Raw genomic sequence first — 25,957 nt, 5'->3', positions numbered from 1 at the left:
ACGTCCTGCTGGTGCTGTTTCTATTCCTCATCACCCACACCTCTCAAAGCAACTGTACATCCCCGCCCCCCCCCGCCTGGCATGACCCGGGCCAGCGCCCAGGTTTGCAGCCTGTTGGTTTTGGACAACAGAGTGCTGTTGCCTGCCCAGTGCTGCAAGGAGCCTGCTGGATGAGTCACCCTGCGGCAGACACACGGATACTTTCCTACTGGCTCCCAGCCCACGCAAGGTGCTCAAGCCCTTATTAAAGGGGAGCCGAGTGACATATCCCCCTCTCCTGCTCCCCACCCCCAGATCAGCACCATCCACCCACTCCCTGCTGAGTCACACGTACCCGGAGACTGCAGCGCCCCTGCACACCGGCACAGCTAGCAAAGACTCGCCCTCAAAATAGCTCTGAAGCAGCAAACTCATGAAGCTAAAGCGCCAGATTGTTGCTAATACAGTGAGAAAACGTTAAGCCATTTATTTTCTAGCCCCTCTGCCATGAGCGCAGCCGGTGAGCTGGCCCCGCAGCCCCCGGGAAGGGCATGGAGAGTCAGACCAAGGCTGGGGCTCATCTCTCTCGCCCTTTCCCTTGCTTTCGGGAAGCTCTTTCCCACAAGGTCATTGTTTACTTATTGGCTCCGAGCTAGGGGTTGCAGTAACATTCCTGCCCCAGACTGGTTCCACGCTGCAATGGAGAATGGAGACTTTACTACACTTAGCCACAAGTTCCTCCCACCAGAGCAGCTTCTCGGCGGCCTCCTCCCAGGCTATCATTACCAAGCTGGGAGGGATTTCAATTCAGAGCCTTGAAACCCAGCCGGGCCTAACTACACCTGTCAGGCTCGGCTCCTGTTGGGAAACAACCCAGGCTGTCTCTGACTCCCTCCCCTGGCCTGTGAGGTCGGTGTGGAAGCAGCTGGGTGCAGTGGAGCGAGTGTGCTGATGAGTCGCTGCGCAGCACACACAGCACAGCAGGGGGCAGTGGCTGGCAGGAGCGGGGCACACAGCCACCACCAGAGCAGGAGACGGGTCGCGGGCATTGGGCTTGGGGAGTGGGCAGCCGGCACCAGGCCGAGCCCCGAGGATGAGGCCCAGCGCTGATACAGATTCAGGGGGGTGTTGGGTCGGGTCTGAAAAGGACTCAACACTCTCAGGTCAGGTTCAGGTTGGTTGGGCCTGAGACAGGTTCGGGCGTTACTTACCCCAAACCATGACAAAGATGAGCCATCCCAGTGTGGGAAAGGGGAGGGCTGCTCTGCATATGGCTGGGGCCTTTGCGACAGTAGCTTCCCACAGTGCTCTCCTCTCCCGGAGACGGGGAGGGCAGGAGCAGAGAGCATGGCCAGCGTTTCCTGTCACCCGCGCCATGAATCCCGCCTCCTGGAGCAGCCAGCATGGCTCTGCGCTCTGCAGGGCTGCCGGGGGGCGGCCGCCCATGACATACCCAGACACCTCAGCAGTGCCTGGGAGGTATCTGTGCCTCTGAGCAGCTGTCACCAGCCCTGGCTTTTAGCAGGTAAGGCGTGTCCCCCTGGAAGGGGAACGTGATGCCTCCTTCCCTCCCAGCCAGCCATGCCCCAGCTGCTCGCCGGCAGGGCCGGCTCTAGGCACCAGCAAAACAAGCTGGTGCTTGGGGCGGCACATTTTTAGGGGCAGCATGGCCGGCGCCAGAATGCCGCCCCTAAAAATGTGCCCCGGCCGCCCTAGCTCACCTCCGCTGCTCCTGCCGCTCGCGCGCCGCTACTCGCCCTCCCTCCCAGGCTCTCAAGCCTGGGAGGGAGGGGGAGATCCCGAGCGGCCACGGCGCGCGAAACAGCCGTTTCGCGTGCCGCTGCTCCCCCTCCCTCCCAGGCTTGAGAGCCTGGGAGAGAGGGAGGGGGAGAAGCGGCGCCAGCGCCGCGGCCACTCGGAGTCTCCCCCTCCCTCCCAGGCTTGAGAGCCTGGGGGAAGGAGGCAGGGAAGGGGCGGAGTTGAGGCGGGGCCGGGGGTGGGGTAATTAAAAAACGGGGGGGGGGGGGGGGGTGGCCAAAATTTTTTTTGCTTTGGGCGGCAAAAATCCTAGATCCGGCCCTGCTCGCCGCTAGCTCACTTCACACAAGTAGCCATGGAGGAGCCAGAGGCAATTCTGCAGCTGGAGGGATTTTACCACATCACTACCTTCCTCTTCTGCCTGCCCCAGCCCCATTCCCATGGGAACTACCGAGCTGTGCTCCTCTGTGCCGAGCAGGGCTGGGAGCCTAGAACGCCCAAGCGATGAAGGGATATGAAGCCAGTTTTGCACAGCCCCTTCCCCCCACCCTGGTTCTGTCCCTGGGAGTCTCACGCTGGAGCCCACTGAAGCGATGGCCATGGCAGTGCATGCTGGCGCTGACAGAGTCACTGCAGGAATAGCTGGGTAGGTGACAGGCAGCAGGGCCCCGGGCATGCAGCCTTGTGGCTCTCGTAACACCCAGTGGAGTCAGCGGGAGCTTGGCATGGGACAGGACTGCAGGACTGGCCACAGTCTGGTGGGGACTGGAGGCTGGGAGCACATTTCAGCTCCCTTCCTGTCCAGGTTAGTGCCTTTGTGCTGAAGCAGATGTGGCGAGCCCAGCCAGCCAGGAGCGAGGCACAGCTGTGTGCACGCGAGTAGTTACCTTGTCTCCTTTGGGCCCACGAGTGCCGGGGGTGCCCAGTGGCCCTCGTTCTCCTTTGTCTCCCTGTTTAGAAAGAAACAGAGTGCCGGTCCAGAATCTGCTCCGCACGAGGGTCAGCGCTGGACACGCTGCATCACTCGGCGTGATCACAGGGGCCCAGGACAACCCAGCTCTCGACCACATGTGAATAACACCACACACCCCTCTCCTCACCTCACAAAGGCCACTGCAGCCAGCAGGAGCTGGAGGGACTGCCAAGGGGGGGCCACAGCTGGGGCAGAGCACAGGGCCCCAGTGAGGATGGCAAGACCCCCCCATACCTGGATATCTACCAGGTTTGGAGATGGGTCCAAATCCCCATCCTCTGATGGAACAACAAAGGGGGGGGGGGGGAGGAGTCTCCACAGATTTCCTCCCCCAGAGCCTCCTCCCACAGGAGAAATAATCCAGCTCATTATGCAGATCTATCCATGGTTCCCAGTCTATCATCTGTGAGCGACTACCGTACCCCCCACTTCAGACTGCGAACTCCTCAGGGCAACGCCTGGCTGTTTGCACAGCGGCCTGTCCAGCGCTGGTATGACAGCAGTAGCAATGGCTCCCTCGGCTTTGAGGATCATGGGGCACAGGGTTATAACTGTATTAATGCACTCGCATGTGTACCATTACAACACACAAACACAGCAATACATAAACTAGAAACAGTCCTTTGCTCAGCCAGTAGGGAGAGGAGGAGAGTTAACCTCTGTTTGAATAGGTTTCTAAATGAGGCAATGGAGGAATGTGTGGCCAGATTCTGGCCTGCTCCATCAGTGTTACTTCGGGACAGATTCGAACGCAGGGTTTTAAACAAACGCTCCCAGGTCGCCCCCAAAGAACGGCCTGACTTAGCCGCAGAACTCCCAGGGCTCGGAGCAGGCTAAGTGCAGGGAGCTGCTGGAAAGGATGCGCTCGGAAGGCTCCCCAGCCGTTCTCAGCCGGTCTCAGCCTGTCTCTGCTCACGCCTTAGTTACCTCAGCCCCTCTGATGGGTAGCCAAGCCCAGACATGCCCGGGCCCCCTCCCGCCATGGCTTGTGACCCAGAAGTACAGTATAGCAGGGCGCTCTTACCCTTTCTCCAGATGGGCCAACTGGGCCTGGAGCGCCCTACACAGACATAAAAACAGTGTTAATACAGTCAAAAGTCCCAGCAAATCCAATCAGCCAAATGCAGGCGCACACATGACTCACCTCATCCCCCAACTCCCCTTTCTCTCCAGGGCCACCAGGACTGCCAGCTTGTCCCTAAACAGGCAAATCAGACACAAGCAAACAAGATCAATCACAGGGGTTTGGAGTAACAAGCTAGCTGTGCACCAGTAACACAGCTGCAGACTACACAGTCGATCTAGTCTTCAGAGGAAGCAATACGGCTGGTTGGAGGCTTCTCTTTCAGATTGAAAGGGTTAAGGCCATAGGTGCTGGAACTAGGAGTGCTGTCGTACCCCCCGGCTTGAAGTGATTTCCACCAAATCCCGAGTTTACAGTTTGGTCCAATGGCTCTCAGCACCCCCACTATACAAATTGTGCCAGCGTCCCTGGTTACGGCCCTGCTGTTGTAAATACTTATGCATGGGCTTAACCTCACTCACGTGTAATGGGGCTCCTCGGCTGAGGACAGTGACACAGTAGCATAAGCATTCTGGGGATGAAGGCCAGGCCATATAGCCCCACTGATAAGGCACCCCCCCCCCCCCCCAGCTAACCATTGGACCCAAAGAGGAGCTGTGTAAAGAACCAAACATTTCCCCACTGGTCACACTGCCAGCAGGTCCTGTTACATTACCCCCTGGGTTGTGAAAAAAACAATTTTTCCTTTCAGTTTGAATTTTTAGAAAAACCAGAGAGCAAAGGCTGAGAACTGTCCTTGCCATGCATAGGTACAGGGCCGGCGCAACCCATTAGGCGACCTAGGTGGTCGCCTAGGGCGCTAACATTTGGGGGGCGGCGACGGCGGCAGCCGGATCTTCGGCCGCCCCGGTCGTCGTCGGTATTTCGGGGGCGGGACCTTCCGCCGCCTCTGTCGGGGGCGGGATTTCGGGGGCGGGACCTTCCGCCGCCTAGGGTGGCAAAAAAGCTGGCAGTGCTCCTGTATAGGTACTTGGAAGTTACATGGCAGCTCTAGCCAGCAGTAACAGGGGCAGAGGTGATTGTCCTCAATCCCTGTGCTCTGTCTGGTTGCTAAGGTGGTTTACCTTGTCTCCAGAGTTTCCATCTTTCCCAGGTCTGCCTGCGTTCCCAGGCTCCCCAGGTTCTCCCTTGACAAAAGATAAAGGGTGTTATAAATATGAAGCACCACTCCCAGCTCACACTGGTCCATCTTGAACCCTGGAGTTTAGTTGTATCAAACTAAGCAACCAGACCCGGCTCCCAGCTCTTACCAAAAGCCATTTTTCCGTCATGTGTCAGACCAATTTTTGTCATTGGCCACAGAGAGCTCAGCCCTGGGTAACAGAGCATTAGGGCACTCTCCGCCCCAATGACAGGGATTTAAACCGGGCAGATTTACTCAAAGGGACTTCGCTGACCTCAAAGGGAATTCGCCACTTTGAGCCATCTGCAGTCGAGGCTGTGAAGTGGCCGGGTTTATACGTCTCAGAGGAGGAAGGCATCTTAGAGATGAGGAGATGGTTTTATGAAACCACAAGGCTTCTGTACCCCTGCATCCATTTTGCTCTGACCCTAAGCGTTCTGGGATTGCTTGTGTGTATTCTGAGCTGTTCTGCGCACTCAGCTACTATCTCAGGTTGCTTGGAAAGCTATGAAGGAACTGAACACTAACAGAGGAAGTGATGCATCACAGTGGCCTATGTATTCTGACTACTGTGCCCCAAACTATTAATCTCAGTCTTCTGAAAATGCCTTGTCTCTTGTTGGGAGTTGACTCCACATTCATACAACGATTCAGTCTCTCTTTTGGGTTGGCCCCCACGGTGTGAACCTTCCAGCAACAAAGGTCTGGAGACTAACCTTCATGAAAAGCACAGCAGTATTACACTGCTGCACACCAGACGAGCACATTTTGCACCCTGCAGACATTCCATTAAAGGAAGCTCTGAGACCAGCCTCAGAGCCGCACAGCAAACAGCTCAGCTGGTGAAAATTTTCTAGGAACACAGAGAGCCTTGGGACAAGTATGATATCAGGGCTTCAAAATTACATCCCCCTTACATTTGCAGCTGCACATTCATCTGCTGGGAAACATTTCTGTTCTTTAAATCACAGGGCCATGAGCCACAGAGCTGAAAGCGGCCCAGTTAAGCCTCTGACAGGAAACATGATGCCCCATAAACTTCTAAGAACCTTTTGGTGGCCCCAGTAGTCCGTGTCAGTCCGGGCCTTTCCGAAGTGAGTTACAAACCACGGAGTCTGCGTTTAACAGCTGACATTTTAAGCCCTTTCAGAACTCACCCGATGTCAGCCAATAGCATTCCTTTTTGTTACCTAGACTTACAAGACCTAATGCCATGATAACATTTTCCATTTTGCAGCTCTCCAGACACCTGTTTTACTGTGTTTATCACCAATCTGAACGACTGATCTAGAAGAAGTCTATTATCTTTGGCCAGTGACTCTGTTTAATGAAGTAGGAGCTGCAGCATCGTTATTCATTTTGGTACATGGATTTGCCAAGGAAACTTTAACAATTAGTGACACCTCACACTCTGTTAAACAATTAAATCCCCTTTCCACATGCAGGCAGAGAAGAAGGCCAGTACCGCCCGTCTACTGTTAATAGGAGCATGATTTCCAACTCTCGTGCTGGCTTCTCACTTCATCCTCCTGGCATTAACATTTAGCAGGGGCAGAGCTCAGGGTGCCCTGCAACCCCCATAGCATTGACAGAGGGAAGCTGGAGGTGTATCATGGCTGATTTAATCCCGGGTGTGACTCATGGCTCACCTTCGTTCCTTTGGGTCCGTAATCACCAGAATCTCCGTTAGGTCCAGGAGGGCCTTGTAATCCCTATTAAAAACCAGGCTATTGTCAACATATGCAGAAAATCAAACCTTCAAGCGTCACTAAATAGCCTATCACATTCTGGGGACTCGAAATGAAGAGGTGAATAAGTAAACTAGTCAGAAACACAGGGATTGAGGAAGTTTAAAGTATTCTTGAGCTAGGTATCTCTGGGGCTGTGAGAGTCACATTCCGACACTGCGTCTTCTTATAAAATGCTGTAAACATTGACTTGCTTTTGAAATTAAAAAATAAATTAAAGCAAAGCCACTTTTGAGCCTCATTGGTGGATTCTAGTGATAATGTTTAAATTTGAATGTTGTATTAATGCCAATAAAGCAGAATGTGCTGTGCCATGAACAGATGGGAAATAACTGGTCATCTACCTCTGGCAAATGGAACAATTAAGAGACTGACATAACTTGGCACACAGAAATGAACAGGCAAAGGCTATACTTTGTAGTTATTTAACAATTTTTAGAAAAAATGGGGTCCTGACCCCTTAAATCCATCAAATGGAACGGATACACTCCCCACTCCGTTGTGATCAATTATCTTTAGGTGACCCATAATCAAAACACAAGAGGGAATCAAGATCTGCCCTAGTTACACCGTTTCTGGCTTGAACATTTCCCAAGATTCGTCAGTGGAACAATTCACTCTGATTTTACGATTTCCTTTAATTACTTAATCTGCCTGTACACCAATGAAACTGCACAAGCCACAGTTTGTATAAATTGCAACCAAGTGAGGTATGTATAAAAATAACTGTTTTGATCTGCTTTTGGACTACACCTCCTGGGTGAATACTCACATTTAAGGTATAGCAAATGAAAATGTATCACACACTGAAACACCCTTCCTAGAAAAGCAGACCAGTGGGTGTGGAATAACAACCCCCTGAGTGATGAATGATGTAACCTGAAAAGTCAAGGCACAGGATTTGCACATCGGACTATTCAGGCCTTAGGTTCTGAAAGTTTTGTTTTAATAAAATTACTCTTCTTGGCAAATTTCAAACTGTCTGAAGTGCTATAAGATGCATGTATTTATTACAAAACAAGGTGTTCAGCTAGGAAGGAAATGCTCACACATACACAGTATAGCTAGACTGAATCGTCTCCTTTGGAGGTTCCATTATAATCAAAGGATTAGCTGGACTATTTCTGTTTAGCAGTCAGGGTTCCCTGTTGATTAAACTCTACGGTCAAAATTTTCAGTTAAGTCCCTAAAGTTAGAGACCTTAATCCATCAGTATATAGTGTCCAGTCTTGCGAATGCTCACACATGGGACTAACTTTACCCACAAGCATAGGTATTCGCAGAATCAGGCCTTTGGCCATCTCAGTAAAGTGTCCTGGCTATCAAAAGACGGAGCATCCACTACTCTAGCTAAAATCAAAGGGAGATGCAGACGCTCAGCAGCTGTGAATATCAGCCCATCTTGATTGAGGCTTACATTTGAAAATGCTGACCAACTACTTGGACGCCGTGGTGATGAATGGCATAGAAAGTCCCAGACAAACTTACACTCCACATTACTTCTTTCAAGCCACACTGTGATAAGAAGGTTCTCACCACAAGCAAATCACATTTTCACAAAAATACAAAGTATGAAATACGGCCCCGCTGAATCAATGGGAGTTTTGCCACCTCAGTGCAGGCAGGATTTCACCTCAAGGAGCTTGTAGATTTGCCTATATATAATGGTTTAAAAACCCAAAAGCCACACACCAAGGACCTCTGGGTGAAAAGCTGCCAAATCACCCCAGAAAACCCTGTTACTCCTGGAATTTCCTATACAACTACTACTGTACTGTCCAGAACACCACAGATAGGAAGGAATTAGTCATGTGAATTATCTGCAAATTCAAACCTCTAGCAGCTGTAATGAGGCCATTGGTCATTGCAGCTGAGACCGTTAACCCTTTCCTGCATTACAAAGCTTGGCAGGGGTTCTGTCCCTTCAGTGGAAGAGACCCCCTATACCGCCCAGCAGCTTGGGTGAGCCAGTATTTTCTGCTGACTTGCAAACTATTCCCCGAATTTCAGACACCTGACATGTGCTCTGGAGAAAGCCAGAGACTGGTGCTGCAGTGCCAATAAACATTAGGCATTTCCCTGTCATTCCTTGCTCGTGCACTGCGAGCTGAAGACTAGGCCCATGCTAGACTTCCTTGCTCTCTCTAGAGAAGGTTTTATTGCAGGCAGCTAGGTTTTGTAGTCTGACCAGGGTGATTTCTGGGCTTTCACACTAGTCACAAATCTCAGATCGCTCTAGCAAATACCATCTTAAACGAGCCCAATTTGACCAGTGCCCCAAATGCGACATACAGAGCTAGCACCCAAATATGGCTAACAATCACACATCCATACCCAGCATGGTGGACTTCTTAGCCAATTCAGTCACAACTCAAAGGTTAAAGGGGCAACGAAGCCCCTTTTCTGCTCTCTCAAGACCCCAGACAACACACACAGTCCTAGGCAGGAGATGAGGAACGCCATCATGCCTCGTGCTGCCCCCCCTCCCACCCCGTGATAGTGCCCTGCTCCTGGCACCCCCACTTTGAGATTCTCTTTGACTGGTTGCCAGTCTGCCCAACTTCCAGCCCTAGGCTCTACCACTCTCCACATCAAGCTGTATTGGTTATTGTAACGAAAAGCAAACCAGCCAAGTACGTACATCAAATCCTGGTGATCCCTTGCAGCCTGGCAATCCAGAAAATCCACTCTCCCCCTGGAAGGAAAGGAAAAGGCTGGCAATGGGGGTCATGCTGTGTGAGCAGGCAGCGCCCATGGGACGTGAAGGCAGTAATAGCTGCGGAGCCCCCTCCACAGATCAGCAGCCTCCCCTGACGAGCCCTGACAGATTAGGGACCGCACAGAGGGGCGCTGGCTGGCTTGAGGACTGGGCGGGAGTCCCATGCCCGAGTCCCAATAGCCAGCCCTCTCCCCGCTGGAGAGGAGGAAGTGACGGCTGCTGATAAAGCTGGGTGTTACTGGTAGCGGTGCTGGAGGGAGTCCTGGGGGAACTCCTGCCTCCCCAAAGGCAGCAGGAGGGGCTCCATCCCCAGGCCAGGGGTGGGAGTTTGGGACTGAGGGCCAGCCAGGGGGCGCAGGCCACTGAGCTGATGAATTGCTTTACATCATGCAGTGTGCCCAGACACAGCTGTAATGGGCTGCACAGTAACTGACTTCAGCCGGGAGCACTGTTCCTGAGAGGGGCGGAGGGGCAGGGAACAGCTGAGACACCCAGCCCAGGCCCTGTCCTAGTGACAGGCCCCTCACTGGGAATCCAGAAAGGAGCCCTCAGCACACGGAGCATTAAGTCTCTGTTGGATCCCCAGCTGGATTCAGGCCAGATTTCTTCCTTTGGGATCTGTGCTGTCGGGGGGAGGTCAGGCCTGGGCAGTTGCCTCACCGTTCTCCCTTCCTTGGCTGCTCCCATCCCAGTAGCTGTATGGCTTTACTGCAGGTCCCAAGATCAGTGCCTGGTCCTGCGCCCAGCCCCCAATCACTCTGTGCCACGACCCCACCCCTGAGGGCATGGGGAGCCCAAAACGCCCTGGAGTCAAACAGAGCCTCCTGGCCTTCCAGCATCAGGCTCCTGGCCCACAGGTGTCTCTATGGTAACCAGCGTACACAGATAGCACTCCCAGCATGCTGTGCCCCTAAGCGCGAGACTCACCTTCATGCCATCTATGCCGTCAATGCCACGTCTGCCCTTCTCCCCCTGGGAGGAGAGAAACAAGAGAACAGTGTAGAAACCATTTCCAGCACGCTCCACACCCCATCAGGGCCCACCAAGTCATAGGAAAATCCCAGCAGCTCACCTTAGCTCCTTTGGATCCTCGCGAGCCCTGTCCGGAAAGGAGAGGAGAGGTTAGTGACAGCAGACAGGTCACGTTCACCTCCCGGCCATGTGTGGGCTGTGCGTTGGCTTGGCCCAGCTGACCGGGAAGGACGGGAGACAGAGGATGCAAGCTCCCCTTCGAAGTCGGCCTGCCTCTTCTCTAGGAAAGGAGGCAGGGCTTTCCCCCTCCCCTCGCTAATGGGAGGAAGGACAAATTCACACTAGCGGGTAACTGGTGTTTCAAGATAACACTTCACTCTGGTGCATATTCCAACGCCCATCCATAGCACTTTGTCTCTGTCTCAACTGCCTGGATAACATCCTGCTCCTAGCAGGGCGCTGGAGAAGAGGGCAGACATGGCGGGTGGGCGAACACCCAGCAGGCTGGGCTTGAAAGTTCATGGAAAGGATCATCAGTCTGGACTACAGCTCTCTGAGCCCCAAGTCACTCCTGACTCCACAGTGGGGAGTCCTAGAGCGCCTGTCCCTCTGGCCTTGCCTTGCTGGAATGTGAGGACTACATGCCCAGCTGCGTTGTGGTGCTGGACCTCCCGCACTCAACTTGCCAATGTTGGGAGATGCAGACCCCACTGGGGCTGAATCAGCCAGGGTCAGAGTCCTGCTGAGCCTAGGAAAAAACTGCTTCTCGTTACTCCCCTGAGGTAAGCCCTTCTGGTGTGAGTGTCGTGAGGGGAAACCAATCACCCATAGCAGTGTGTGTTTGTGTGAGAGAGAGAAGCAACCATAGAGTCACTAAGCTGACAAAGGAGCACAGAAGTAGATAAATGTAGTTGATGGATCCCCCCAGGACACGGTGTTGGCAGTGGCAGTGGAGGAGGCCACGTTACAGTCTCCAGGAGAAAGCCTAGTCATGCTGCCAAAGGGGGAGGTTGTCACAGGAGACTGTGTGGGGAAATTAGCAAAACCTGCAGGATTGACGAAGGCCACTGACTGCACACTGCATGCCACACTCACCTTTTCTCCTCGAGTGCCTTTTTCTCCCTAAACAACAAAAGACAGACAACAATTAAACTGAGACAATGAAGTGTGCATCATAACACAGCTCTAAGACGCCATGACGATGCTACTACTCCTAATCACCCTCCAATAGACTGCAAAGGAAATTGTACATACCTTCATCCCCTGGTAGCCAATGGGTCCCAGGTCACCTTGGTTGCCCTAGGGTACAAAACCCCAACACATTAGAATCTTTATAGCAGGAAATCGCTAACCACAACCCCTCCTGTTCAGCAGCATACTATGTATATGTAAGGGGGAAATGGTATTCAAGCTCTCTCTATTTATGATGGATTTCTAGGTTTTAAAACAAATTCAACAAAAACCCACATGCCAAAAACATGTTCCTGAAATATCTCTGTCCACTTCAGAACTTCATTCAACTGCGCTGCACTTTTCATCGTCTGCATAACACCCACTTCCCTACACCTGGGTTCCAATCTTATCAACAAATACAACGGAAAGTGAAGACAAATTGATTTATTTCTGCCAAATCTAGGCTGGGTATTTCAGTGCAAATTTTGCTGCTGGGTTTCAAATCCAAACTTTGCCAGTGGGTCATACAGAGCGATTCCTCTTCACATACCAATACACAGCGAGTACTCATTAACTTTTATGTTGCAAGCATCTAACCATCTCAAGAAGTTAAAGGAAACTTAATTGCTTCCTTGGGAAGGTAAGGAAGGATTCATCCCCTTAAAGCTCTCGATATGAATATCTGAAAATCAGGTCCTCTCCAGGTCTGGGGAAACCGAGAGCTGCAAGAGGTGTCATTTGGGATGAAAGTTAAGTCTAGGAAAAAAACGACAAAGAAGAAAATATATAGTCACATGTTTTCCAAGCTGAAAACACACAAGCTGACTGTGCACTGATGGGTGTGGGAGAAATACACCTACAAAAATAAATGTACCTAATAAAACGGGGAGGAGGGAAAATGATGTTTTCCTCCTCCTGTTAGCAGATTAAACACCTCCCTGTAACACTGCCCTGTCTATAGTGGAGAGAAGCACCAGAGCGAAAGTGAGGTGGGCATCCATGGGATGGGTGAGTCAGAGAAAAACCCTGGTTATTTTGGGTTTGGCACTCAGAGGCCTGGTGGCTACAGGTTTGCAGTGAGGAGATGAAGGGCTCCTCATCTGAGTCATCCTCAGACCATTGTCATCACTCTCAGCACCATTGCCATGGTGTCCCACAGAAACACTGTGGCCCTGACTGGGAGTGGGGGCAGGGAGGGAGCTCTCATTGGCTGGTCTACTATTCTGTTGTAACCAATCAAATGTCGCTACCAGATACCCTTTCCCTGTGCACTGAACTGTTCCTATGTGACTAGCGTGGGACCCAAACATAGACCGGCCTATAGAACCCCTCCGACCCTTAAGAGAAGCTGAAGTGAAGGCAATCTCCAGGCCAGCTACTACTGAAACACTGCATCATCTTTGGAGCTCATCTCTCCTCAGACTCGGGCCGGTCAGGGATTCAGACTCCTCACCACCTTGGGTTTTCTTGATTGACCCACTGGCCGTGGGAAGGCCTGTCATTACCAATCTGTCTGTTATATCTATTTGGCTACTTTGGTTTGCTTCCTGGTTGGCCCAGCACAGGGCTGTCCTTACTCCCTAACAATGCTGGAGACTGTGGCCAGGACGTTCCAGCTGGCTGGGTCTGTGCAGAGAAGATAACCAGAGAGTCACAGCTATGAGTGGCCTATTGGACAGCTGCTGCAGAGGTTTTATTTCCTAAGACCTCTTAGTCTTGGTCCCCAAGAGAAGTAGGAGGCGGGAGAAGGAGGAGAAAAATTCCAGATGGGTCACAATAAGGGAAAGTATGATCTAGCAGACTGGACATTCTCATGTAACAGGGTACATCCTGTTTATTATCTGGAGTCCAGGGCATCATATTTCCTGCAGTGTTGGACCATCGACAGCTAGTAATGTAAACATGTTAGCTCATCCATTGTTGAGCAGAGCTACATGATAGTTTGACAAACTTATTGGTCAGAACTACAGTTGACTGGAAAACCAGCAACATACTGCCCCATGACCCATGCGAACAAGGCCTGTGCCAAAGCATGCTAGTGTGAACATCACTGTACCTGGCACACTGAAACAGAACGTTACACCTTCACACGTCTTCTTGGAATGCAACAAGCTAGCCCAGAACAAGGTGACTGTCTAGCACCATCCCACGATGGAGTTAGCCCAGAACAAGATGAGCATACAGACCCATCCTACAAAGGAGTGCTGTCCCAGGGGCTCTAGAGTGTTTCACACGAGCCATTAAGGGTCAAAGCATAGCCTCCGGTGCAATCTCCCCCATCAAAGCCCCGTATGTCTTTCCCTACTTACTGGCTCTCCAGCAACTCCCTTCTCACCGGGAAGACCTGGCTTTCCTCTTTCCCCCTGAAACACAAAATATTTATCAATGTAGGACACAATCTCCATTTATATATAGCTTTATCAAGTGATCCAATTTCATCCCCAGCATAACTCCCTGGAATGACTCTCCCCCAAGAACAAATGGCCCCGGGCATGCTCATTGTCATTAGCTTAATGTTTCTGATCAGCTGGACGTGTGTCTCTTCTTATTGTCTAGGACCAAATTACTTCATTTGCTTTGGGTCTGTGACAAGGTGCTCACCAACAAGGAGCTTCCTGATTCATAAACAGCACCACCTCCGGCAGGCCAGCTCACTACATCTCTACAGCTTCTGAGAGGGAGCAGTGCGGTCCACTGAGCAAATTGGAAATTGTAGCCAATGGGCTCAAAGGATTTTGCTCCTGTTCTCCCCATGACTGGTTCCTTATTTCCCAATCTCATGTGTCATCTCCCACCCCAGCCTAGAGGGAGACTGGAGAAAAGCAAACATGGCGCTGACTTTCCCGCAGGCAATGGAATGGGATCCTGGCAATGACTGGTCGGTAAGTCTGACTTCTGCTCCTTTGAAGTAGAAACCAGTGATGTCAGCTAAGTGATTGCGTGAAAGGGGAGCACCTTGTGAGACGGCGTGGCTGCAGGAGTCGCCGTGCCTCTGAGGCTCCAGGGAAGCCCCGGGAACACAGGGCTTGCCACAAGGGACTGACTGGTGTTCACTTGAAGGTCACCCCCACTCTGGCTCTCCTAAAGCTCAGGAAAGCACAGCTGTGATCCCAACACATGCCCCCCTTGGTTCAGTTCGCACTGTCCCCCTCTTCTACTTCCTACTGCAGGGAGCCTTGCTGGGGTGGTGGCCCAGAAGCAGTGCTGCCTGCTGACCCTGGGGAGCGACAGGGATGTCACAGGACTCCAGTGCCAGCTCCAAGGAGAGGAGTGGCCTGGCATGGCCCACAACTGGCATTTGGGAGCGTGAACAGCATCTGGGTAGGAACCCAGCTCTTCTTGTCTGGAGGATGCAGCTGTGTTGTAGGGCTAAGGGAAGGCTGGCTTGTAAGCTCTCAGACAGCAGCGATTCTGGGGGGAGGGTGGTCTAACAAAGGGCATGGAGTTAAAGCCACAGATACTGTTCTCTGCTAAGATCCTTAATCTATATTTTCTTGACTGAGGCAGCCTTGCTCTGGAAGGCTGCAGGCCAGAGCACAAACCACATGGAGACAGATGGTGATTAGGCCACGAGTATCCCTGTCCAGTGGCCACCCCAAGTCCCTCCAGTGGGATCTCTGCCCTGGTGTACCCCATCTCAGCCTCACTCCCATGGCAGGGCAGCTGCTGGGTGCGTTTATTTACTAACCTCATATCCTGGATCCCCAGGTGGTCCCAGAGGCCCTCTAGCAGGCTGCAAAAAACATGTAATGATTAGAGCAGGGACACGTGCACAGACATGGAGAAAGATGTACTCAATGCGAGCTAATGGAGGGCTGGTAGCGCCCCACTCACCTGGCACTCAAAGGAGCAGCACTGTCCAGAGAGAAGAAGAAAGCACAATGTTAGAGACATGGAGGGGCTGGCCTACCACAGTTAACCTGGGCAGAAATTGAAACACTGAATTATGGCCTTCCCACCACGAACTGCCATTAACCCAGGAAGGGGCGAGCTGGATCGGACTGTAGGTGTCCAGGCAGGCGGCACCCGACGGCGACTTACGCTGTTATGAGGTCAAGAAGAGACTTGGCGTGCCACAGTCTGCAGGCTAGCCACTCTCCCTATACAGGGAGGCCGAGTTATTCTGATGTGTTAATAAGAAACCCGAAAGTCTCTCCCCCCAGTATGCTCAGCTGCACTCACTGGACCTAGGGGGCACAGCAACATACGTCTGGGTGTGTGGCCAGGCTCCACCCCACTGGGTACTTGCTAGCAGCTAGCAACAAAGGCTAAGAGAGGGCATCCTGTACTTTTTGCCAGCAGGAGTAAGAAGAGCTCCATGTGTACCCTCTCCCCCAGAGCTGAACTGTGCATAGGCAGGAGATTTCAAGGCATGTCCACTCAGCTGCGAAAGCTCTGCATTCTCCTGGGGGGCCTGGAGAGCAGAAAAGGCTCAGGGGTGGCTCTCCAGGCCTGGTATAGTTTGTTCCCTACTGCCTGGAAGAGAGGAGTCAACTGCATCCCTTTACTGCCTCTGGGCTATAGATGGAGGCAGCCCAACTGCCCTGGCTCTGGGCTCACTGTTGTGTAGTACGAAGTGAGAACAAGCACTGCCTTTCGGCGCGGCTCACAGGAGGGCCAGCTTGGCTCAGACAGCGAGGGAGATGGGGCTGGGAAGGGAACACGTTCAGATGGAGAGGGCAGTGGGCCCCTGCTGTATAAGTGAAAAGCCCGGAGAACGCAAGACTCACCATTTGTTCCACATTCTTTTTCTGAAATAGCAAAAACAATACAAACATTTGATGAGCTCCTTTAGAACAGCGTGGCCAAATACCCCGCAGCAGTGGGCTGGGGTAGACAGGAGAGAAGGGGGGCCAGGAGCAATGGAGGGGAAGAGCAAGGGAATACTCACAATCATATCTATGATGGTTTCTATTGTATTCTCAGTATCTACCGGAAACTCTATCAGGCTGGTTGCTGTGAAGTTGCGACGATAGCTGTTGTCCGTGGCAATAACACTCAGCCTTGGTTCCTGGGGTAAAACAACAACAAAGCAGCAAAGTTGGACTCAAAGGAGATCAGGAGCTCTGATATCTCCTAAGTGCCCTTCCATCCATGATTAACTCAAGTAACATGACTTGATGGCATCCCTGCATGTGCGAGCCTTGTAAGCTACACTCTAGAAATGGCCTGCCCGTGCAAAGAAATCAGTGTCTCAGGAACTGCATCATCTGTCCTGGGAATAGGACAGTATTATCCAGGCTTGAGCTAGTACTTGGGAAAGTGGCTGAGAAATTAGAGAGGCAGTGCCATGTTCTTGGCATTCAGGAAGCCAGCTGACCTTTTCCCTGGGCCGTGAACCTCCTCCTATTTTTAGGAGCACCCATCAGCCAAACATGCTTGATCATCTTTAAATCATTGTGGGTATATCTACACTGCAGCCAGGAATGAGCCTCCCAGCGTGGGGAGACAGACTCGCACTAGCTTGGCTCAAGCATAGCGTGCTAAAAGTCGCTGGGGTTGGGCATTGTGTCTGCATCTCTCTTGCCCAGCTGGCATACGCTGCCATCTTGCATAGCATGGTCTCAGAAAGTGTCATGCCTCAGTTTCATCTCAGTGTCTGGGCCTGCTGGGATCTGATGCTTTTGCTCAGCCGAATGTAGAGATAGGATCAACCATAACATTCGGCTATGGAGTTGAATCCAAGTTTCCCCAGAATTAGGGTGTGGGTGTCAGATCCAGGAGTTTATTTTGGCACCATCTGTGTTAATTACAGGCATCAGACCAGACTCTCAGCTGGTGTCAACTGGCATAGCTCCACTGGGACTTTATTTCTAATTGTCATTTTTTCCCCAGCTTCAAACTTTATAGTCACTGGCTGCCCATCCTGGAATTCCTGTGGGGCATGGGACCCTCTGCATCAAAGAGAGGATTAACTGAATCCACTCAGTAATATCCTGTTTCTAGCTTCATTCCTTTCCACTCCAATTATGAAATACCCAGGCTATATAACAAGGGCCACATTTGAGCAATTCATACCAGATGGTCAGGAGAGATGGCAACGGAGAACACTTTGATCCCCAGATGCTTTGCTTCATTGGCAGCATCTTCCAGTCCTCCACACGGCTCTTTGTACCCTTCCAAGGGGTGTCCGTCTGTCACCACAATCAGGTATTTGTTCTCCTTCTGATGGGAGCCGCTGTAACAATTCAAAATGGTTAGCTGGAAATGTGTCGCTTTGATGAGTGCCCCCGCGTCTATTCTGACACTACCTACGCTCGCCGTGTTTCACAGCATTACAGCAATGTCTGGTTGGGGGACACTGCTGCACTCGCGACAGAAGGATTCATGGTCTGCAGGTATACTGCACTGGAAGAGGGCGGAGTTCAAACCCTTGGCATCTCAGCCTGATTGCGCTGATGGTGACACTCAGGCGGAGCAGTTCAGTGTTTTTCTGCGGTTCTCTTTTCTTGAGAAAATTTTTGCCTCATTTTTAGGACAATAACAATTTATCAGCATTTAACATGGATGTCTTTAAATTAGATCATAGATTGGACTCCTGTGAAGTCCTGCATTCCAAGTGATGAACTCCCAGTAACACAGGGATCACCCCCTGCCCCTCCCCAACAACCTCCAGTACTGTACAAATAGTAAGTGTGAGGTGGGGGTTGGGCAAAGAGTTTGTAAAAAACTATTTTTACAGTGTTGTCTCAATTTGTGGGGTTGTTTTATGGCTTTAACCTGAACCTTACTTATCCTGTGACATGAATGTAATAAAAGGCTATTTGGAATGAAATTAGGTTTCCTTGGATGATGGTTTAATACTACATGTAAGGATATTTCTATACAGAGAACTTGAATTATTAAACCAACAACACACTGAGCCAGATCTTTCCCTTTTCGTGTCACTTGGCAGCAGGAAGCAGAAGCACCAAGATAAACATTATTAATGATTATTTACAAAGAGCATATAAACTGCATTTCAAAAAGAAACACAATGCTCATAACTTAATCCCCAGACTATCTAACTACACAGTACGGTATCACTAAACTCAGATCCACAGGTAACATCTGTGTAGACAGCAGCTTAACTCCCAAAAGGAAACACTTCCAATGAATGGACACAGAGGAGAAAGGTGAGGGGAGTACTTGCAATCCCAGGCCAAGTTGATCAGCGAACTTTTGAAGCAATCTGGAAGGGAGGGTGGGTTGGAGGGAGCACATGGCAATTCCTCATCACTGCAGAGAACGGGAAGCCTTTTACTGGGGAGTGCAGTAACCCACATTTGCAGTTTCAAGTCAAGTGTCAAAAGTACCAGGATGGCTTTTGTCAGCCTGGTGGAGAAAGGCAACGCCCCAGCTGAAGCTAAGCACCTGGGCATTAAGCCGTGTGCACTCACACATGGAGTAAGGGCGTCTGTTAGGTTCTGTAACATAATGCCGAGCTTTTCCCGTCACAACACAAGCGGTGTTGCTTCTGGTTGTCATCTATGGGAATGAAGATCTCAGGCCTGAGTGACAAAACGGGTTAAACGGGCATGCTAAGAAGCACACAGAACTAGGAAGGCCACACACAATCTCTGACTTCACCTATTACAAACAGCACGTCCTAATCTAAACCTGATTCACCGGTAACCGGGGGGGTGTCACTAGCTTCCTGCTCCACTTTGTCTTAGCCTTAAACAATTCCCATGAGACGCACCGACCCTGTCATTGGAAGCCTGAGACCTGGTTGGTGGGTGTTGCTGGAAAATGGTTCCTCTGCTTCCCACACTGAATTGGGCTTGCAAATCCCTGGGCTTGGTTTGACATGAGGCGGGAGAGAGAAATGCCTAGGGGAAAGTCTCTTAGGTAGCTGTCTCTCTAACTTGTCTGAAGACTCTTTCAGTTTCTGTTGGGAATATGTTGTTACTGCTGTTGGTGAACAATTCCATCCAACTCCCATTGGAGTCCAAGGCAGGGTGCCTATTAACGTCGGGAAGGGCTAAGCAGGCCCAAATTGACATAGGCTCTGTGGTTTGCTCTACATTCATTGGGGGTTGAACTCCCCCTCTCCCCCAAATTAATTAAAAAAAACCCAAAACATTTTGATTTTTCAGTTTAAAATAACTTTTCTTTTCCAAATTACCTTTAGTTTTATTAAAAACAATCAAAAATCTTCTACAACGGTTTATGTAGAAATGACACATTTTGTTTGACCCCAACATTTTTTTTTTTTTTTTTTTTCAACTTTTCAATTCACTTCACATTTTAAAAAAAATTCATTTTAGGTTCAACTTGAAGTAAATTCTTTTTCTGGAATTGCCCACAGACTGAAAAATCTGTTATTTGCCCAGCTCTCCTTGTGATGCCTACTAAAATCTGGATTTTTTAATCACTGGCTTGCTTTGTAATTGTTCTATGCCCTCTGACCCTGCCCTTCTCTGTCCCACCAGTGTCTCCTGGGACTATAACAAAGCTCAAAAAGTGGGAGGAAGGAACTGGGGAAATTTAGTTCAACCTTTCAATTCACTTCAAATTTAGGATTTTTTTCAATAAAAATAATTAAATAGAGAAGAGGAGAAGTTTTAAAATGTCTAAAAATAGACATTTGCAACGTAAATGTAAATTCAATTGGTTTAGATAAATTTTGTAGACTCAGGTTGTGCACTCTATTGGACCTCCCTCCCCTCCTACTGTTTCTTACCCTCTCTTGGGTCTTTTCTTGATCTAGGCCCCAAACCTACAAGTGAGTCCGTACAAATCGAACTTTGCACCTTGTGCAGATCCCTTTCTACGCCCGGAGCCTTGGGTTGCAAGCTGCCTAGGGAAGGCCCTGTGTCTGTCTGTAGGGTACCTAGCACAATGGATCCCAACTGGGGCCCCGGGAGCTACTGTAATATAACTAATGAGGAGGCATGTCCCACACAGAGATGGAATCCCCTGTGTGAAATGCTGAGAGCTCCCTAGAGAGACTAGGTGAGGGAGTATCAGAGGGGTAGCCGTGTTAGTCTGAATCTGTAAAAAGCAACAGAGGGTCCTGTGGCACCTTTAAGACTAACAGAAGTATTGGGAGCATAAGCTTTCGTGGGTAAGAACCTCACTTCTTCAGATGGCATCTGAAGAAGTGAGGTTCTTACCCATGAAAGCTTATGCTCCCAATACTTCTGTTAGTCTTAAAGGTGCCACAGGACCCTCTGTTGCTTTTTAGGTGAGGGAGGTAATATCTGTTACTGGATCACCTCCTCTTTGTGAGAGAGACAAGCTTTTGAGGTGACACAGAGCTCTCCTGTGGGTCTCGGAAAGGTACTCAGAGTGTCACAGCTACATACAAAGTGGAACAGATTGTTTAGCATAAGTAGTAAACACATATTTCAGGCACCATTCAGGGTGAAGTGGCCCATTCACTCTCTAGTCAGTATTCAGAGAGGCGAGCCTTGTGTGACGAGCTTTGCCACACCTTTATGGCTACATTTGGGTAGCCATACTATTGGGTCCAAAAAAAGAATTAGATAAGTTGATGGAGGATAGACTATTAGCCAAGATGGTCAGGGACACAACTGCATGCTCAGGTTGTCCCTAAACCTCTAATTGCCAGAAGCCTGAAATGGGCGACAGGGGTTGGATCACTTGATGATTACCTGTTCTGTTCATTTCCTCTGAAGCACCTGGCATTGGCCACTGTCAGAAGACAGGATACTGGGCTAGATGGACCATTGGTCTGACCCAGCATGGCCGTTCTTATGTACATTTGCAAAAAGAGTCTCTAGTCAATATTAGAGGTATAATTTTTCCACATAATTAACTGCAGGCACAATTAATTGCACCTGTAATTACACCCATTTAGAACTACAGCCACCCGATTGTGTCCACTGTGGACGCAGTTACTAAATTATGCTCAAAGCAGTGGAGCCAGGCTGAGGTGTAGCTAAATGTAATGGGGGGCAGATCCTTAGTGGGTGTCCATTGTCAAAGCTCTGTTGAGATTTCTACCAGCTGGGGATCACCAGTGGTCTCACAGAGTGTTTTGGTGGTAAACACAAACACAAACAAAGAGCCCAGAGAAGCGAAGGGGGAAGCGCCCTGGTGGAGGTGGTGAAGTCAGACCATAGTGCCTCTCCAGAACGTTTCAAAGTGCCAGCATGGCACAGAGCTGCCAAGGCTTCTCCTAGCCACCTCCTTCCCTCTCCTCTGTGCTCCTTGGACATCGTGTGGGAGGCATTGTTCTCACTCACCGGATGAGCAGCTCCTCAATCCCTCTCTTGATGGCGCAGTCTGTATGGGTGCCTTTCCCAATGTAGTTCACATCAGACACTCTTCTCTTTAAGTCAGCTTGTCCAGCGGGCATTCGGTCGAGCCCTTTGATCAGCACGACGTCATCGCTGTAATGCAGAGCTCCGGCATTCCACACCAAGTTCCGGTCACACCGGTAATACCTGGAGACACAAACAGGGACACCCACCTTCAGTGTCTGCTTCCCCCACCCCTGCAGTTCCCTCCCCTCGCCGCCGCCATGGCCCCCTCCCAGTCCCCACACATCTCTGGCTTTGTCTCTCTTGCAGCGGAGTGGCCCGTACAGACCTTCTGCTCTCTCAGCTCTACCTAAATATTGCTCTGACTTCAGCATCCTACTGACTTACAAACAACATTCTTGGTAATGGTGCAGCCTCTGCCTCAGTCAGAGTCCTGCCTCTCTAGGTCTTTCCTTCAGGTCTGTCTCTTGTGCAGTGCGGGGGATGAAGGATTAAAGGACTGGAAAACATGCTATATGGTGACACTCCAGGAGCTCAGTCTGTTTATTTTAACAAATCTGTTTAGCATAAAGAGAAGATTAAGGGTGACTTTATCACAGTCCATAAGTATCGACATGGCGAACAGAAGTTTGAGAAGAGAAGTCTCTTCAATCTAGCAGACTAAGGCTTGGTCTACACTGGCGGGGGGTGGGAGGGGAAGGGGATCGATCTAAGTTACGCAACTTCAGCTATGTGAATCACGTGGCTGAAGTCGACGTACTTAGACCTACTCACCGCAGTGTCTTCACTACATTGAGTTGACTGCTGCCGCTCCCCCATCAACTCTGCCTGCGCCTCTCGCGGCGCTGGAATACAGAAGTCGCTCGGGGGTCGATTTATCTCGTCTAGACTAGACGTGATAAATCAAACCCGCTGGATCGATCACTACCCACCGATCCGGCGGGTAGTGTAGACATAGCCAAAGGTACAACAAGGTCCAATGGCTAGAAGTTGAAGCTAGAGGCTTTCACGGTGTAAATTTTTAACAGTGAGGATAATTAACCATTGTAGGAATTTACCCAGAGATGTGCTGCACCCTCCATCACTGGAGATTTTAAAATCAGGGTTGGAGATTTTTCTAAGAGATTTGCTGTTGTTCAAACAGGAACTAATTCAGGGAAGTCCTATGTCTAGATGATCACAATGGTACCGTTTGACTTCATAATCTGTGAATAAACCTGTGTGTAGAATCAGTTCCTTATGCACATTTTTAAGGCTGAATGTGTCTCACGTATCAACTCTAAATGAAAAGAAAATTCTCTGTGCAAATGGGTGTAAATGCATGGGTGTGACGTTACGGGTGCATGTAACTGTGTGTGAATAGAGGGGTGTGGATGTATGGCTGTGAAGGTACATAAGTATGTGACTAGAGGGGTGTGAAGATAGGGTGAATGTAAATGTGTATGAACAGAGGGTAGAGTAGATGCGTGGGTGTGAAGATAGGGGGTTGTGTGTGAATATATGGGGAGGGGGGAATGCTGCGATTGTAAAGCGTTTGGCACTTGTTATAGCAACAGGTGCAGTCGCACCTGACAAGGAGTGTGTCTCAGTAGAAGCGGTTGCACAGACGGGAAGCTGACATGGCCTGTCACATTTGATCGCTCTCCCATTTCCCCATCCTGTTCCATTTTAACTCTAGCACCCTCTCTCCACCCCCTCCCCCAAAAAACCCTATCTGGGCACTGATTATTGCTAACCCCTCATTCAGGGGCCATCTTTCCTTCCTTCCCATGAGGCCAATCCTCCCCTCTCTGCCAGGGAGTGTCAGTGCCTGGCCCACCATGCCATTTGGTGCATTGGCTGGCAGTGCGCACTACTGGCTGGCTGTATGCACGGCAGGATGCAGGAGCCCTCATCCTCCGGCACCCTGGAAGCCATGTTGGCTCCTGAAGTAACCCCCAGTTCTCCAGCATCCTGGCAGCAGTTCCTGGCAGAGTCCCATCACAATCATCATGTCAAGCAGTGCACGCAGGGCTAGGCGGTTTTCCATACGCAGTCAGAGCTCTCCTGACATGGAGTGGCCAAGGAGAGCCCATGTCAGAGCACAAGGGATGGGGGCCCTGGCCCATTGACACAGACTCCATTGTTACTGATATCTGTTGAGGAACTGGCAAAAGGCCAGGTCACTGGGAATTGGAGTGTCGTCGTTTATATGCCGAAAGGGCTAGGGCCTCGCCAGGGCCGGCTCCAGGCACCAACCCACCAAGCTTGTGCTTGGGGCGGCACATGGAGGGGGGCGGCGCGGTGCTCCGGCTCCGGCCGCCGGGGAGAGCGGAACCGCAGTGGGCTCGCCGCCCTCCCCCGGCGCTCTGGCCGTCGGGGAAAGCGGGGCCGCGACTGGGCTCGCCGCCCTCCCCCCGGCGCTCTGGCCGTCGGGGAAAGCGGGGCCGCGACTGGGCTCACCGCCGTCCCCGCGGCGCTCCGGCCGCCGGGGAGAGCAGAGCCGCAGCGGGCTCGCCGCCCTCCCCCGGCGCTCTGGCCGCCGGGGAGAGCGGAGCCCCGGCCGGGCTCTCCGCCCTCCTCCCGGCGCTCTGGCCGCCGGGGAGAGCGGCCCGCGGCCGGGCTCGGTGCCCTCCCCTGCCGCGCTCTGAGGGGCGGGGGGGCGGCAGGAGGCTTTTTTGCCTGAGGCGGCAAAAAAGCCAGAGCCGGCCCCGGGTCTCGCTATGCAGTTCTGCTGCCCACTGTGTGCTGCATTGGGCCAGCTGCCATGGGCAAAAACAGTACACTGGTGAAAGGCTGGGGAAGGGAGTCTAGGAGGAGAAGAGAGAGGAACATCAACCCCCATCGCCACAGGGACAAACTTCTCAACCACCTCCCCTGCTACTTCTAAATGCCAGATCCTCCTAATCCCTAAGCCAAGCTCTATTATCTTCAGGACAGACCCCTGCCCTCATGCATCAGCCAGCCAGCTTCCCACCTGCTCCTGGACCCCTCCTCTGCCCCCCTGCCCCACCACAAAGCCCATCCTACACCCTCATGAATGCTGCACCCATAGCATCCACATGCGCCACCCTGCTTCTGTCTCTGAACACCTCTGCCCAGTCTCTCAGCCAGGCAGACCTCCTTCCCTACAGGCTGGGGAGCTGGGTGGGCGAAAGGCGAGAAGAGTTGGAGGGTGCAGTCTGGAGGGGGAGGAGAAGTGGGGAGGAGCGGCAGGGGAGAGATTGGAAGTGGGAGGAGCAAGACAGGAGAAGACATGACACCCCTGCCATGACTCTCTGAGTAGGGCACGTGGGAGGAGATGAGCAGCAGCATGGGCAGTGTCGGGCGGTCCAGGCCCAGGGCAGAGCCAGGAGATGAAGGAGCTGTGGACAGCAGTGGCCTGTTGGAGCCAGAGTGGGCGTTCCAGTTGGAGTGGAGGGCGGCGGGAGGGGATTGCTGTGAGGGTTGACGGGGTGGACAAGGGGGGGGGCAGATGTGGTGACCCAGGAGAGGGAGGGCATGGAGAGATAAAGGAGAGGGAGGTAGGGGGAGGAGCAGACACTAGGACATCGCAGAGAGGTGTGGCCAGAGCCCTGGGCGCCTGGTCATCATTACTGAACAGATGTGCAGTGAATCAGCCAATGGGTGACCCAGCAAGCAGTAAGTTAAGCCAAGCGGTTACAGGGGATGCAAGGAATCAGTGAAGGAAGCAGATAAGAAAGGAGGCAAGGTGGTTAGCAAAGAGACAATACCTTATTCCCATACAGTGTGCGATCAGTAGAGGTGCAATGAGCAATCAGGTGTGGGGAGAAGCAGCCAGTGATGAGTCCAAATAGCTACCATAGAATCATAGAATAGCAGGGTTGGAAGGGACCTCAGGAGGTATCTAGTCCAACCCCCTGCTCAAAGCAGGACCAAGCCCAACTAAATCATCCCAGCCAGGGCTTTGTCAAGCCGGGCCTTAAAAACCTCTAAGGATGGAGATTCCACCACCTCCTTAGGTAACCCATTCTAGTGCTTCACCACCCTCCTAGTGAAATAGTGTTTCCTAATATCCAACCTAAACCTCCCACACTGCAACTTGAGACCATTACTCCTTGTTCTGTCATCTGGTACCACTGAGAACAGTCTAGATCCATCCTCTTTGGAACCCCCCTTCAGGTAGTTGAAAGCAGCTATCAAATCCCCCCTCATTCCTCTCTTCTGCAGACTAAACAGCCCACTTCCCTCAGCCTCTCCTCATAAGTCATGTGCCC

The 25,957-nt window shown here is 51.4% G+C and overlaps 1 protein-coding gene across 1 annotated transcript in view; it reads right to left on the bottom strand.

The window, feature by feature from the left end:
- COL6A1 (collagen type VI alpha 1 chain) overlaps nt 1-25,957 on the bottom strand; it is a 66,266-nt gene that overhangs the window by 36,489 nt on the left and 3,820 nt on the right. Inside the window, exons 3-19 of the mRNA XM_065413623.1 lie at nt 21,723-21,923; nt 17,548-17,707; nt 16,421-16,540; nt 16,260-16,280; nt 15,364-15,384; nt 15,218-15,262; nt 13,839-13,892; nt 11,611-11,655; nt 11,452-11,478; nt 10,457-10,483; nt 10,312-10,356; nt 9,307-9,360; nt 6,567-6,629; nt 4,859-4,921; nt 3,855-3,908; nt 3,735-3,770; nt 2,625-2,687 (exon numbers count right to left, since the gene is read on the bottom strand). Of these exons, the coding sequence (XP_065269695.1) occupies nt 2,625-2,687; nt 3,735-3,770; nt 3,855-3,908; nt 4,859-4,921; nt 6,567-6,629; nt 9,307-9,360; nt 10,312-10,356; nt 10,457-10,483; nt 11,452-11,478; nt 11,611-11,655; nt 13,839-13,892; nt 15,218-15,262; nt 15,364-15,384; nt 16,260-16,280; nt 16,421-16,540; nt 17,548-17,707; nt 21,723-21,923 (1,099 nt within the window). The remainder of the gene's footprint in view (nt 1-2,624; nt 2,688-3,734; nt 3,771-3,854; nt 3,909-4,858; nt 4,922-6,566; nt 6,630-9,306; nt 9,361-10,311; nt 10,357-10,456; nt 10,484-11,451; nt 11,479-11,610; nt 11,656-13,838; nt 13,893-15,217; nt 15,263-15,363; nt 15,385-16,259; nt 16,281-16,420; nt 16,541-17,547; nt 17,708-21,722; nt 21,924-25,957) is intronic.

This window comes from Emys orbicularis, chromosome 11 (genome assembly GCF_028017835.1).
Source record: "Emys orbicularis isolate rEmyOrb1 chromosome 11, rEmyOrb1.hap1, whole genome shotgun sequence".
NCBI lineage: Eukaryota > Metazoa > Chordata > Testudines > Emydidae > Emys > Emys orbicularis.
Note: the sequence above shows the minus strand (reverse complement) of the source record. Positions and strands in the feature narration are given on the sequence as shown.